At 54.4% G+C, this 15,485-nt stretch overlaps 3 protein-coding genes across 3 annotated transcripts; 1 reads left to right on the top strand and 2 right to left on the bottom strand.

The window, feature by feature from the left end:
• Positions 1-969: 969 nt before the first annotated feature.
• Them6 (thioesterase superfamily member 6) lies at positions 970-4,219 on the top strand. The gene is made up of 2 exons (XM_050145338.1): positions 970-1,682; positions 3,313-4,219. The coding sequence occupies exons 1-2, from the start codon at positions 1,170-1,172 to the stop codon at positions 3,424-3,426; spliced, it is 627 nt and encodes a 208-aa protein (XP_050001295.1). The 5' UTR covers positions 970-1,169; the 3' UTR covers positions 3,427-4,219.
• Positions 4,220-6,624: 2,405 nt separating this feature from the next.
• On the bottom strand, positions 6,625-7,721 carry Slurp1 (secreted LY6/PLAUR domain containing 1). Its single transcript, XM_050144892.1, has 3 exons — positions 7,664-7,721; positions 7,194-7,313; positions 6,625-6,779 (listed from the first exon to the last, which is right to left on the bottom strand). The coding sequence occupies exons 1-3, from the start codon at positions 7,719-7,721 to the stop codon at positions 6,625-6,627; spliced, it is 333 nt and encodes a 110-aa protein (XP_050000849.1).
• A 5,251-nt stretch (positions 7,722-12,972) lies between these two features.
• On the bottom strand, positions 12,973-15,357 carry Lypd2 (LY6/PLAUR domain containing 2). The gene is made up of 3 exons (XM_050145360.1): positions 15,220-15,357; positions 13,892-14,011; positions 12,973-13,462 (listed from the first exon to the last, which is right to left on the bottom strand). Exons 1-3 carry the CDS (start codon positions 15,275-15,277, stop codon positions 13,257-13,259), a joined length of 384 nt encoding a protein of 127 aa, XP_050001317.1. The 5' UTR covers positions 15,278-15,357; the 3' UTR covers positions 12,973-13,256.
• Positions 15,358-15,485: the final 128 nt, after the last annotated feature.

Raw genomic sequence — 15,485 nt, 5'->3', positions numbered from 1 at the left:
CAGAATATTGTATACNAAAGTCCATTCCAAGTTTAACTCATACCTCAAACACAATAAAACGGCGGCTTGATATAGGTATTTAGTGAAAGTTTGAAAAACATGGAAAGGGGTGAATTGTTGGAAAAAAATGTTTTCGGAGGGCATGGGAAGGGGGGATAAGAGAGAAAATGAGGGAGAGTGGATATGATCAAAATACATTATGAAACTGTCAAAGAATAATTAAAAAATTTAAGTTTGGAAAATGTTACATTTATACATTTTAACCAAACAAGAGAACTTGAATAAATCCACAAAATCAAATACAAACCCAGAAATAACATGGAACTCAGAGCAAAGGACGAATCTTAAATTATAAAAGTATTAGGACATCCCAGCAACCACATGGTGGCTCACAGCCATATGTAATGGGGTCTGGTGCCCTCTTCTGGCCTGTAGGCATATACACAGACAGAATATTGTATACATAATAAATAAGTAAATATTTTTTTTAAAGGGGGTAAAGAGGGAATTATTGGGGGTCCACTTAGGATGACCAAGATTTTTGGTGGACACGGCCCGAGTGCTGGGGGACAAATAGTGTGGCTGCAGACTGGGACTGAAAGGCACTCAAGAGATGGAGTCTAATTCTCTCTAAACCAGAGCAAATGCCCCAGGGGCCTTGCGGAAGGGGGGGGATGCCTGGACAGGCTTGTGGGTCACGAGCAGCCTCGTAGAAGCAGCATCTTTAGCGATGCCTTGTCCGTTTGCCTTACAAAGTTCCTCAGCAGCTCCGGGGAAGTTCTTGAAATCTTTGGCTTTGCTCATCTGAGCGACTGGATCCCGGGAGAGAGAGCAGGCTTCCCTGTAGTTCCTGCACCTGCAGCTCCGAGCGTGACGGCGAGGTGGCGCTGTACTGCTCCGCGCGTCCAGCTGCGCCCCGCCCCGGGAAAACCGAAAGCGGCTCTGGCGAAGACGCGGAACACACCACCAAGAGCGCGCGCCGGGTGGATATGACCGAGCGTGCGCGTGACTCCAGCCGGCGGCGCTGATGCCTCCGGAGCGCCTCCCCCTCCAACCGCTGGAAGAGGTGGTGCACTCCAAGCGGTTCCCGGAGCTCCCAAGCTCCCGGGCAGGCCCACTGCAGGCACCTGGTTACAGGGGTTCCTGGGTACCAGGTGCCCACTGCCAAGATGCTTGGGCTGCTGGTGGCATTCTTAGCCCTGGCGCTTGCCTTCTTCGCGCTGCTGGACGGCTGGTACCTGGTGCGCGTGCCGTGTGCGGTTTTGCGCGCACGCCTGCTCCAGCCGCGCGTCCGCGACTTGCTGGCCGAGCAGCGGTACGCCGGCCGGGTACTGCCGTCGGATCTGGACCTGCTCCTGCACATGAACAATGCGCGCTACCTGCGCGAAGCCGACGTGGCACGGGCCGCGCACCTGACCCGCTGCGGTGTGCTAGGGGCGCTGCGCGACCTGGGCGGGCACACGGTGCTGGCCGCCTCGTGCGCGCGCTATCGTCGCTCGCTGCGCCTGTTTGAGCCATTCGAGGTGCGCACTCGCCTGCTAGGCTGGGACGACCGCGCCTTCTACCTGGAGGCGCGCTTTGTCAGCCTTCGCGACAGCTTCTTGTGCGCCTTGCTGCGCTCCCGGCAGCACGTGCTGGGCACCACGCCGGATCGCGTAGTACAGCACTTGTGCAAGCGCAGGGTGAGCAGCCCCACCCCGATGCCCCAGCCCTGTGCAACTCCCAGCCCCCTCCCACGAGGAAGACCTCTTTGAAGTTCTGGGACTGGTCTTGTATAGGAACACTTTTGCACTTTTCCTCTGGGTCCACGCTGGTGCCCCTCTTGGAGTGCTCACCATCTATGAATTAAGACTTTACAGTCAGGCGTGGCCAGTTTTGAACCTGCCCCCCACCCCAGGGTTTCTCCTCCCTTTCTCTCTTCCAGAACTGAGATGCCCAGCCCACGTCTCTTGGAGTCTGAGTTCTAGTTCTGTGTTATCTAGAGTGCTGAGTCACCCTCTCTAGTCTCTGACAGGTGCCTCTTTTTGAGCATGGGATAAAAATATGGTCAGTTAGAGGCAGTTGCTGGGAATTCCAGTGGACCTGAGACCCTCTTTTATACAACTTGCAGCTGAGTAGCCTGGGTTTGGTTTGACCTCGGGAGACCACAAGCCTTGTGTCTTTCCAAGGTTTGATGGGGGAGAGTTCTATACCTCCTGGGACCCAAAGCCCTTCCCCAGGGCCCAGTCCTCCAGCATGGTGGCAAGAGCCAGCTCCTTCAGTATGGCAACTGTGACCCTGGAGACAACCAGGGTAGTGATGGTTGCCAAGGCAGGCTCCTGAAAGGTGCCAGGGCATGCCCCACCCTATTGTACCCTTTCTGGCCTTACATCAGTGCTTAGGAGCTATATCTGCAGGGGAACACTCAGAGAGATGGTGGGCAGTTTGCCCAGTCTGTTCAGTGACTGCTGGTAGACAAGGCTCCCTGGCTTCCTCCAGTCTTTGTTGAGTCATGAACTCCTAGGGGACTGGTTGGTACAATGCATGCGAGGGGTGAGGGGACTGGAGGTGCAGTCACAGTAAGCAGTGACAGTGTGGAGGAGGCACAACCAAGGCAGGCAGGCATCCCAGCTCAGCTGGAGGCCTGGGGTTGCCTGAGAGTTTCCCTGGTTACAGGACTGTATCTTGGGTCGAGTTGGGTCCCAGGGAGAGGCAGATGTGGTTCAAGACAGGCTGAGGCTAAGGTTGGGCTAGTCAGCGGGCCACAGGTTAGAAAGGGGTAGCCCCGACTATAGATCCAGAGCAGATTGTACCCAGGCTGTGGGCCAGCAGTTCCCACCTGCTGTGTGGCACTTACCATGAGAGGTAGGAACCTCTGCTCAGCTTCTCCCCTCAGCCCTCAGCACCCAACTGCAAGGACTCACAGGAAGCAGCCTTGTCTGGCACTCCTGGAGGAGTGTGCCTACCTATGCCCTGCCCCTCATCCTGCTTTTCCCCCAGGTAGCTGGTAGCTCGTCAACCAGCCAGCTTCACAGGCTTCTACCTGGCTCTGGAGACAAGCCTCAAACATGGCCCTGCTGATGAGGCCTGGCCAAAGAGCATGGGATAGAAAGAACTAGGAAGGAGAAAATAGGTTAGAGGAAATTTGGGAGGTACTGGGCAGGTGTCATAACGGGGCGTGGTTCCTGCACGGTCACAGGCTGGAACATGAAATAATCAGAGGTCCAGAGGCAGGAGGGCAGCAGCCTGATTGGCTGTCCCCCTGTTGTGCCTCTCTCTCAACACACAGCAGCAGTTGGCTCTCTGGAGACTTAGCTTCCTGTCCCCCTCCAGGTGGAGCCCCCTGAGCTGCCAGAAGACTTGAAGCACTGGATCGCCTACAATGAGACCAGCAGCCAGCTGCTCCGTGCTGAGAGTGGCCTCAGCGACACCAAAAAGGACCAGTGACTGCCACACTTGCGCCCTCCCTGCCCTGCCTGTCAGCCAGCCCATTCCATAGAATGGGCCGCCTGGGTTGCACTCCTAGCTGGAGTAACCTTGGACAAGCCTGGCTCCTTTTACCCGCTTGACTCAACTCCTCTGTGCTTACCTCCTCTTGGGCAGCTGTTAGGGTGGACATTGTTGTCCTGGCCCAGATCTGCCTCTTGGGTCCCTATAGCCTGACTGTTCTAGTGTGCCCAGATGAGCAGGCTCCTGGAGCAGAAGGGCCAGCACAGAGCCCAAAGTCAGGGATGCTTGTAATCAGGCAGGCCAGGGTAGTGCAGGGTGTGGCTGGGGCCTGCAGCTTACTCAGGGACAGTGGACCCTCTGGAGGGTCACCTTATAGCAGGGAAGATAGGCCAGGACCAGCCCAAGGGCCCCTTAGAACTCAGAAGGGCAAGTGGAAGCAGATTCTTGGCTATGATTCTGATGATACCCACAACTCTAAGAGGATGTATCCTGTCTAGCCAGGTCACCGGGGCCAGGAGCCCTGGTGTAGGTGAGGGGTCCCATGACTATGCTGAGTACCTGCCCTGTCAGCTCAGGGGAGGGGGGCAGCTGCTTGGAGCTAGGCACTGCCTCCTTGCTACCTCTCTGGGAACCATACCTGGAGCCAGAGCCAAGAGCTTCAGTGATGCCAGGACCCTCACCCGCACCCCCTACCCACCCCCATGCTACTATGCTTGCCTTAGTGCTATCAAGGGGAAGCTGCAATCTGTTTTATTTAAAGAAAGCACAAGATTAAAATGTTTAAAAGGCATGTATAGTGTGTGGGGGGGTTCTTATTTCTGCAGCCTTGCCACCCCTGCACAGACCTACCTGCTCCCTCTTCTGGAGGAACACGGATGGCATAGTGTGCCTCTGAACATCGGGCTGAGCCTGATGAGTCATGGGATTGAGGCCAAGAGTGAGCAGGCTAGAGCCCCAGCTGGCCTTCCTACCCCGAGCCCCTCCTTGTCTAGCCCCAGCCTGTGAATATTGCAGCCCCAGTTACATGTACCCGGCCCAACTTTTCTGTTTCCTTCCTTAGCGTCCCAGGAAGTCAGGAGGAAAGTAGGGTGCAGGCTGCACTGCGTTCTTCGTGCCCTTTGTGGGTAGAGCGAGTAGGATCCCCAGGATTTAGAGCAGGTATTTTATGGGGGCGGCGTGGGGGAGGTCTTCACTCTACCCTGCACAGTCCAGAGGCCTGAGGGCCTGGAAAGGAGTGGGTTAATTTTAAATGGGCACTCAGCGGTGGGGAGGGGTGGAGAGGCTGTGTCAGTAATCTGCAGCTGGGAAGACCTGTCCTGCACCTCTGCCTTCTACACCTCCCGCCCTGAGCCCTGAGCCTGCCCTGAACCCGCAGGCACGTGAGTGGCTACGCATCACCTTGATTTCAGGGGCTTTGAAGAAGGCTTTTGCCCTTCGTGGCGTTAGAGGGCAGGAGATGCGCAGAGAAGAAAGGGCCAAGTGTAATCTAGAGGTAGGGATCCTTGGGTGAATTATGGCTGGGTTGTAGCAGGTATCTTGAGTGCCGCCAGACAGGCCCATGGTGACTCCAGGTGGGAAGTGGTAGGAGCAAGGTGGGGTTCATGTGTCTCTGCCTCCAGGGCTGGAGGGGGCACATAGCCTGGATTGTGGGATTCCCTGCTTAATGACCTAGATGTGTAGTCTTGCATTGGGGTGTATTCATAGTTGGGTAGCTTCAAGGTCAACCATGAGGCAAGGACTTTTGCTGGTCTCTGTTGTCACTGGGGACCAGGTAAATGAACCGAGCTTGTGGCTCAGCGAGCTGGAGCCTCAGGTGCTAAGCCACAGCTTTCCTGCCTCCCCATGGACTCAGGACCAGAATTAGGCTTGACTAGGTTCTCCCATTCCCACCTCTGCATCTCTGAAGAGGGCTGAGGCAGTACCCCAGTCACTCCACTAGGGGGTGACATCTGCCCAGTCTCCACAGTGCGCCGATAGCCCTGGCTTCCCGCCTCCAAATCAAAAGCTCAAGAGGCTTTTTGAGATTAAGCTCTGGCGCAGGGGAATTGCCCCACGGGGGCACTGCAGGTATGGAGTTGGCCATAGAAATGGTGTTAGCTGGTGATTCAGCGGGGCAGCGAAGCAGAGAATGTTAGTTCTCTTCTGCCCTGGCAGTCTGTTGGACTGCCTGGTACCTTCTTCCCGGCAGTCCTGGTTGCCAATGGGACTCCAGGGCCATGGGCTACCAAGCTGGGAGAATCCAGGGAGTACTCAGCGATGCAGTGTTAGTGCCTGAGTCATCCAGGCCCCACAGCTGCCACATGCCTCACAGATGGCAGAACACGGTGAAAGGGACAGCCAGAGGCTACACTGGTGAGGGGAAGCAGCGCCACAAGACAAGAGCTCTTGGGTGCCAGGGAGTGTGAGCTCCTGGCTGGAGAGTCAGCCCCTGGGTTTGCAGTGTCCCCTCCTTCCTCTGCCCTTAGGAGCAGTCCTGGCCACTGCCCCTGGGGGTGCTCTGGATCCAGGCTGGCACTGAGTCTGGAGATGGGTAAACATTGATTCTCCCTTGCTTCTCTAGCTGTCTCAAGGACATCATAGAACGGGTAGGCCATTATAAGGGTGTGCGTGTATGTGTGTGTGGCAGATTTGTGGAGATGGGCGCCCCCAAGAAGACTAGGGTAGAGGGGCTGCTTGGCATCTGCCTATCTCCCTCTGTGTCCTCCTGTTGTGTTCCTGGCAGATGTGGACAGATCACAAATTCCTGGAAGCAATGAAATACAAACGTCAAGCTTCCTTCCTGGGACAGGATGACATCCAGGGTGCAGGGAGAGCTGAGGAACCTGCCCTGGACTGAGATGGGCTTAGTGTGCAGAAAGGGTGACCCAGGAGGCCCTTCTCCCCCTAGGTCTGTGTCTCTTCATCCGAGATATGAAAAAAAAAAGTTCTGCATGAGAATGAGAGTCAGGGGCCTGGAACATTTCAAAATAAAGCCCGTCTTCCCTGCAGGCCAACTCTTTGGATTCTGAGTGCCCAGCAAGGACAGACTCCCCTTTATCCTCGGCTTATTTTATTTTCCACAGTTTTGGGGGACAGAGTGAGTGACCTGAGGCCCTGTGAGCTCTGCTCACAGAACCGTGCAGGCAGAGATGACTGCAGTAGGCACCAGGCCCTGCCAGGAGAACAGATATAAGAGGAACAAGGCTGCCTGTGTGGCTAGAGGCCTGGCACCAAGCCTGCCTCCCCTGAATTGCAGAGGTCACGGAAGCAGCAGAAGACAGGGTGAGCAACCCCGATGCCATCAGGGTCGGTGGCCAGGCAGGAACTGGAGCAGGAGCGGGTCACCATAGGACTGTGGTTGAAGGGGAACTCTGCAGGATGGGCAGACATCAGCGCATGAAGCCACCTCAGCACCTGTCTCACTCTGTGAACCCTTCCATATTGCCCTGCTTTCTCAAACCCCTCCTGCAACCCGCATCCCAGATCTGCCCAACCCCCAGCTGTGCCATATACACACCTGAGTGGGGGCTCTAGCCCAAGGCACAGTAGCAAACCCTGTTAGAGCCATCCCCACTCCACTTATTCCCACGCTACTGTCTCAGTGCGGGTATGTAAGGGGCTGTCCCTCTAAGTGCACGCATGCACACACACGCACACACACACATCATTCTACCTCTCTGCCTCCTGGGTGGAGCAGAACAATGGTGGATGAGAGAAGCATGGTGGGGAGGTAAACCTGACCCCAGGTGGACCCCCCCCCAATCCTTGCCTGAACCCGGCCTTACCCCCTTCCACTGTCTCCAGTATGGTCTTACAGGCTGTGTCTTCCAGCTTGCACTGAGCAATATTCTTGCAGGAGTTAATGGCCGTGGGCTGCTCACAGGTGTAGCACTTGAAGGCTTCACCTGTCAAGGGTTGGGGGCGGGCACAGTCTCACCACCTAGCTCCAGGAGCCCATATTGGAGCCAGGTAGATGTGGATGAAAGTGACCTCCTGAGATTCTTCAAGGCTCAGATGACTGACTGACAGACTTAAACACCGCGCCCACCATCTAAGTCTGTCTCCCTCCCTGGAGAACAGCCATGGCCATGACTCTTGTCCCAGGGCAAAGTTGAGATCTAACACCCAGGAGGCTCATGAAGGGTCCAGAGATGCCTTGGCCATAAAGCCTCTCAGCACCTCTCTCATTAGGAGATGGGGGTAAACTGAGGCTGACAGCAGACTCTCCATGCTAGCCGTACTCCCAGCCACTCACCAGAGCCCACGCTCCAGGCTACCAAGAGCAGCAGCCTCGTGGCCCAGTGAAAGGCCATTCTTCAGTGTTCGGGAGCTGGGAACCCTGGCTGGCTTCGTGTTTGAGGATTTATACTCAGCCTCCGGCTTCGGCTCCTGGGTGTTGTCAGGGCCTGCGTGACTCAATAGGGCGGCACAGGGCTAGGGATGTGGGTGGTGGATGGGAGCCATCATCACTTACCACCCTGGGGTGGGGTGCCTCTATGGACTTCTTGGGAGCCCCTGTCTGGGAGCTCTGGCCCTACTTCTGCTGGCAAACCTCCAGCACTCGACACCCTGCCCTGTTGTCCTGGGCTTGGCTCAGTTGGCCCTCTGATGAGCCTCTTGCCTCAACTATGTCTGAGTGAACCCAATAGGCCAGATAGCCCCAGTCCTGAGGACCCCTGTGCAAGGCTGCCTCAGGTCTGCCTGATCCAGAAAGCCTTACAGGAGCTGTATCCCCATCTACCTAGTTGGTACTCAAGACTGATCTGCTGTGTAGCCACAAAGTAGGGGCTGAGCCAGTGTGGAAAGCAGGGAGTGGCTGGTGAAGTCTGAGTGGATATGAGGCATTAGACTAACCACAGCGGCCAGACCCCTGGCCGTTAATGAATGACTTTGACCAAGCTTGAGCTTCTCACCTTCAGTCCTGGCAACAGGACTCCTCCTCCTCCCTCTACCCCCTCCCGAACTGACATCCTCTCCCCACTTTCTGTCACATCATGGGCACACTGACTCATGCCATCTAGGCCTTCATCCTCCACAGCCCTCCCCACTTGAGGTCTCTTTGCCTTTTCTGTGTTCTCCAAGGTTCTAATGTATGCCTATGTGGGTGGATAGGAGGTAGGCTGATGAAAGAAGGAAAAAATGGTGAAAAGACGGGTAGATTGATGGGTGGGTGGGTGGATGGGTGGAGGATGGGTGATGGATGGACAAGTAGATGGATGAATGCATGATGAATGGATGACTAACTGCATGGATGGACGGATGGACGGGTGGGTGGGTTGGTGGATGTGTGTGTGTGGGTGAGTGGATGGATGGATCGTAGGGTGGGTGAGTGGATGGGTGTTTGGGGGGGTGGATGGATGGATGGACGGACAGACGGGTGGATGGATGAATGGATGACTAACTGCATGGATGGATGGATGGATGGATGGATCGATGGATCGATGGATGGATTGATGGATGGATGGATGGATGGATGGATGAGTGGATGGATGGGTAGATGGATGGATGGATGGATGGATGGGTAGATGGGTGCATGAATGGATAATACTTATCCTAAAATAGGTGATGGGTGACTACATAGGTGAGCTGACAGCGTACATGTGTGTCTCTGTCAGGGGCTGGTGAGTGGGCCAACTGTTACAGACTGTCGCAGCAGAGTTAGAACCTGACCTTGTGACAGAATGGGAAATCGAGAAGGAGCTCTGGGCCAGGCTCCTTGAGATTTTCTTTTGGCCTTTCAGGTCTTTCTATGTGTAGCCTTGGGGTGACCCCCTTGTCCTTCCAGATCTTGGTTTCCCTTGGTTTTCCTGGGTTGCTAGGGAAGAAGTCACCTGGCACTGTAGGGTGAGGCTATCATACAAGGTTTGCATGAAAGTAAAGAGAAGGTGTGGCTTGCGGAGGGAAGGGCTGTAGTTCCTACCAGTTAAATAGTGGGGCTGCTCATCCCTGGGGCTCTGTCCACAGACCACACCTAGAGGCTGGGAGAAGAGCCAGGGAATGTCTAGTTCTGAAGCCTGGGAGACTGAGCCTAGAGCTGGCCTGCTGGGTGACCCAGGCCTGCCCACCAGGCACCCACTCTGGTCTCCCCATCTTTCATCTGTAAATTGGGCAGATGAGCGTCTGCTCTACCGTGCTTAGCAAAAGTGGGGTCTTTATGGCCCTGGAAGGCCCCTTGTACCACAGTGCAGGTGAATGCGGAGCCCAGGGCTGGGGAGACAGTGCTGATGAGCAGTGCAGGCTTGTGTACTGAGGACAGGACATACTGCCATGACGCTGACCCAAGGCTGCCTGAAGGGCTTGCTTGTCGTGGCTTTGGAAAGGAGGACTGACATCACAGGTCAGTGATGACAGGGAAGTTTGCTGGGTGGAGCAGCAAGCAGGAGGGGGCACATAGCATTTTTGTGGGGGACCATGCTTCTCCTCTAGCCCCACTCCCCCAGTGGTAGGGTTGGGAAGGCAGCATTGTGTCTGGGTTGGCACTGCTGGGCAGGGCAGAATTTATGTCCTTGTTTCTTAGCTTCTTTGCGTGAGCCCACACCCTCGCCACTGGTCCTGGGTGTAGAACCTGGAGACCAGGTTTGAGCCAGCACAGAATAATGTGTGACTTAGAAGGCTGGCTCACCCTCCCCAGCCTGGGACAGAGCTTCTCCATGGACCTGAATGCTACAGATGCTGTGATGTGGCCCTGGGCCAGTCATTTCTCTGAGCCATTCTAATCTTTAAATTAGAACGATGACGGTCCTAGCCCCTGGGGTTGCTGGGATGCTGAATGAGGGAATGTGTGTAAAACCTGCCTAGGCCAGGCAGGGCTGCCTGCAGAAACCAACAGAGGCTCTGACAAGATTCCCCCAAATTATCTCTCTTGCACCTACCCTGACAGGGACCCCAAGGTCCCTCTCCAGGTCTTTCCAGGCACTGAGTCAATCCCCAGCTTTTATGCAAGCTGGAACCATGGCCTGTGCCTGTTCTCTCCAATTCAGCTGGCCACTGTCTAGTCTTAACTGTCTGCCAGATCACCCTGTCTGTTTCTGGGAGTCTGGCTCCTCCTCCTTGGCCATATCCCTCTGCCTTCCATGGAAAGGTGCTGGCTAAAATGCAAACCACACCACTTGCTACTCTTCTTAGAAACTTCTGGATTTCTGCTGCCTTCAGGACAGAGTGCTCCACCCCTTGGTACGTGATGCTTGCCCTTCCTGCCTCTTGCTGGAGTATGGGCGTTGCACGTGGAGGAACATTTTTCCATTGCTCTAAGTCCCTTCCCACTCCCAACCCAGACCTGTTGAGAGCATTTGCTGGAGGAGGAAAGGAGGGATGGAAAGAGGATGAATGGATAGATGTAAAATAGAATAGATGGATGGTACGAGAAGATAGATGGATGAGTGGAAGATGAATAAAATGGTAGGTAGATAGATGGAGTGGTGGGTGGATGGGTAAATGAATGGATAATTAAAAAGACAGGATGGATGGGTAAATGGATGGGTGGATGGTGGACAGATGGTCGGTAAGATGGATGGGATGGGCAAGTGGATGAATAGATTAAAGGATGGGTAGCCACCAGGTACAGTGGTACTTAGAAAATGGAGGCAGGAGACTCAAGAGTTCAAGGTCATCTTGAGCTCCAAAATGAGTTTGAAACCATTCTGGCCTGCATGAAACTTTGTTTCAAAAAATGGATTTAGAGATGAAATGATGGTTAGGTGAAAGGCTGGAGAATGGATGGGTGTATGGATGAGAAGACGATGGAGAGATGATAGGAGAGATGGGTGGTTAAGTGTATGGATAGGTGGGTATACAAGATGATGGGTAAATGTATGAAATAAAGGATGAATACACAGATGGGATGATGGTTGAATGAGAAACTACAAGATTTATGGAAATCAATTAATAATAGAACAAATGGATGGGGTGATAGAGGGACGAAAGGATGGATGGATGAGTGGTGGGGTTTGTGGACAGTTGAAGTCCGAGGTGTGTTATTTCTTCCAAGGAGATCTAGGATAGTGCCATCTATATCCCGGCCTAGACTCAGACTGGCCTCTCCCCAAGGTACATACATATGGCTTTTCCTGTAGCCTTTTGCAGAACTCAGTTGTCACAGGCCTGGAAACCCTAGGGATGAAGAGCTCACCTCCTTTCAGGACCATCCCTGCTCCCCGAAAGCCCTCTGTCTCTGATCATGTTGCTGGGGAACTTAAGTGTGGCTCCCTGCTCAGGGCAAGAGCAAGACTGAGGATGTAAAGAGGTGGTCTGTTTCCTTCTGATTTTAAGGCCAGAGGGATGGTGTTGTGGCATGTGCTGGAGCTATCAGGCTCCAGGAAAGGGTTGGAACTTACTGTACTACTAGCCCTAGGTTGGTGTGGGCCACTGGACACCCAAATCACTTTTTTCCTTCTCTGCCTAGAGCTGAATCATCTTCCAGCTAAAGTCAGAGGCCATCAGGCCAAACTCTGCCACATCTGCTTCCTATTGGCTGTTAAACTTCCTGGATTTCCACAGTGGTCAGGCCCTTGGCCAGGATGGGGACCTGCTGAAGCCCCTCACTTTTGACCAGTGAAGTAGGGAGGGGACCGACTGACAGACTTGGATTTAGCTGGTCCAAAGACAGGGACAAGTCTCTGGAAGAGAGACTCACAGTTAATGAGGTTGAGGTCAAAGAACATTATGGGTTCCACATGACCTATACCTGGGCAAAAGTGGTCAACTGAACCACTTTCAGGGCAATACACTGGGTGCTGTCCTGGGTCAGCGTTAAAACTGACCCTAGTTTTAGAAAGATCCCTGGTTATAAACAGGGACTTAATCTCTGGTCATAGACTGAGCCTTGCTTTCTGGCTATAAACTGAGCCCTGCTCTCTGGTCATAGCCACGATCTCTCATCACAGATGGGCTATGTCCTCAGTCTCTGTGGTGGTCTGTGGGGCTCATGGTAAGCAAGAAAAGTCAGACAAGAAAGTGTCATGTGATGACAGGATCATGTCCCTCACCCCCCATTGACAATGTCAGAATCACCCAGATGTGTTGCTAGTACAAGAATCGTAGATTTTTGTTATCCACAGTCTAGAAGTCTCTACCCCTCTTTTTCTTTCAGAGGCCTCCAGACAGAAAGCCGTGATGCTTGGGATTGGTTGTACCCCAAGACTTGTGGTGGGTCTCACTAGACTGTCAGAGCCCTGTGACCCTGGGAACTGGCCCAGGACTGAAGAGCTCCCCACGAGACAAGGGTGGGGACCCCCCCCCCAACTCACAAGAGCAGAGAGCCTCTTCTCCAGGTACGGAGTGTCTTCAATGGCACTTGGTCAGGGGACCCTAGCCTGGGACCAGAGCTACCCTTGGAGGTTATGACCAAGAGGAAGATCCCTGGGTTCGGGGTCAAAGATTGGGGCAATGATTAGCTAAAGATGTTGCCAGCTGAGTGAGGGGCTGACTCCTCCAGAGGCCTAGAGCAGGGAAGGAAAGGGAGGAGATGCCTGTGAGGGGCAACAGAGCCATCTGCAGGTCGGGGGGGAGGGGGGGGCGGGCTCCAGCGGGAGAGGAAGAGTCTTGCCGGTGAGCTTCTCTATCCCAGCCTCTGCCCACTTGTTAAGCTCCCCTCAAGCCCTAAGACCTAGAAGATAGCAATCACCTGATCTGCATGGGTGCTCCAGGCCTGTTGACTGTCTTTGCTTACAATTTAAACTTTAGGATACAGGAGAGAATAACAAGGATGGAGATGAAGTCAGACGTAGGAAGGCAGGTCGGTACGCAGAAAGGAGACTCAAGAGGCTGATGTGATTGGCCATTGTACTTCTTTAAGGCATCAGGGAATGGGGCTGTCAAGGTTAAGGGGGTAGAGCCAGATGGCCGTGGTTTTACAGCAGGAGTTCCAAGAGAAAGGTAAGTGCCAGGGCAAGGACCAGGCCACCAGGACTGTACAGGGTGGGTGCTCCATCCACGTTGCATAGATCGGAATTGCAGCAGGACACTGGCCGGGTTAGGCCAATGCCATCCACGTCTGAGGGTTCACACTTGCTGGCACAGGACTTGGTCACCGTGGAGTCCCCCAAGAAAGGGAACACTGTAGGATGCAGAAAGCGTCAACCAGACTAGTCAGTCCTGTACTGCCTCCGTGCCCCAAGCCCAGCGGCCACCTGCTCTAGGCTCACCCACCCTCCTGGCCTAGATTCCCCTTTCACCAGGACCACTGAGTGCCTGGGACATACAAAGGGCACCTGTGGCAGCTTGCATTGGTCTGTAGGGTGATTTCTATGTAACACAGAATGTAAAACCCTAGCCGCCAGACAGCCAGCCCTTCCCAAGGGCTTCCAACCAATGGCAGGTGCCTCCCATCCCAAGGGGAGAAGGGAAAAGAGGGAGGCCTGACGGCTGGGACAGAAAGTCTTCTAGTGGAAATGGTGGAACGGTGAGATCCCAGCTGGCCAAGATGGCTGGTCTGGAGGGACTGTGGCGTTGGACCCCAGTTCTGTCTCATCCGGAACCTACTGACCAATCTCCCGGGAGTAGAGCGTGGTCTTGCACATGGTTTCGCTGGTGTGGCAGGCGGTGATGGTGACACAGTTGGATGCGCTCACGGGATCCTGGCAGGTATAGCACTTCAAGGCCATAGCTGAGAGACAGGCGACAGGAGAGCAGTGAACAGGCCTCACTATTCCAAAACGCCTGCCAGTAATGCCCAGCTCTGCCACGGAGGCTTAGTACAAGGAGACCAGGGCGCTAGCCAGGGGCCAACTGCCTGCTAACCAAGCTCAGCGATAATACCATGACCATTGAACTAGGGGCTTACAGAAAACACTTACAGAATGTGACTCGGAACAGTGGGCTCAGTTTGGAGCCAGAATGAGGACAGCTACTTTGGAATGATCACACACACACACACACACACACACACACACACACACACACCCCACACAGCCACAGGCCAGTTTTAAACAGACATTGTTAAGGCAGCTGCCATTCTACTTTCTCATCACTAACTGTCCTGCTAAAGGGCTGCCTGTCCTGGGCTCGGGCAAGCAGATCCTTGGAGCACTGTGTGGAAGCTGCACCTAGGAGCTCACAGGTGCCAGCTTGGCAAAGGTGCCCCCCCCCACCAACTGGGGGGTGCAGGTCTAGAGCCTGGCTGAAGGTACCGCACATTGTTTGCCAACATCCCAGCCCCAATCCCGGGGGCCCCAGTATGCTTGACTGTCTCCAACTGGTCCAAGCAATCCAGATTCGTAGGGAAGTTATCTCCCCTCTCCCCCAGTGACCTGGTAGGGCTTCTGCCTCTGGCCAATTCAATCTCTGGAGATGTGGGACCACCTGGCTTTAATCCACACTACGGAGCACCTAACTAGTTGAGTGCCAGCATTCTATAGACATCTTGTGTTCTCTTAAACCCTGAGTCCAGTGGTCACTCCATCTCTGGATATTTCTGGGTCCGCTTTTCCCCTCTACATCTCTGTTGTACCCAGACTCCCAGACAATCTGTCCCAGTGTTCCAGGTTTCCCCTTTCCTCCACTCATGGTCACCCCATCTCTGGATATTTCTGGATCCACTTTCCCCCTCTACATGACCAGAGTGCCTGACAGTCTGCCCCAATGTCCCAGATTTCCCCTGTCCTCCATCTCAAAGACTTTCCCTAGAAAACATGCTAATATCCTGTGGATCCCAGCTGGTACCTCGGACTTTGCCACTGGCTTCTGCCCACCTGATCTGTCCAGCTCTGCCTTCTTCTTCTCTAACACCCACCCCATTAGGTACCCTCTCTGAGGACGATCCCAGGAAGCACAAAACCTGCCACCCCATGCTCCCCCATGCTCCACCGTGCTCACCAAGCTCCCCGCAGGTGGCCAATACCAGTACCAACAGCACCATCCAGGTCCCCTTCATAGTCCCAGTGCCCAGTGCTCACTGAGGCCTGCCAGGTGGGGTTGCTCGAATGCCTATAGTGGTGGTCTGACCGGTTGGCAAACCAGATTAAAAGGGGATCAGATTTCTGCAGGGCCTGCCCTGCCTCCTCACCAACACCCCATTCTGCAGGGCACTCCTTACACTCCTTCCTCACTGCCCGCCCCCCCCCCCCCCCCCCCCCCCCCCG

The sequence above is a fragment of the Alexandromys fortis genome, unplaced genomic scaffold (assembly GCF_014885135.2).
Source record: "Alexandromys fortis isolate MF-2015 unplaced genomic scaffold, M_Fortis_MF-2015_v1.1 scaffold_2_1_26212458, whole genome shotgun sequence".
Classification (NCBI taxonomy): domain Eukaryota; kingdom Metazoa; phylum Chordata; class Mammalia; order Rodentia; family Cricetidae; genus Alexandromys; species Alexandromys fortis.
This window is presented reverse-complemented; position numbering and strand designations above follow the sequence as displayed.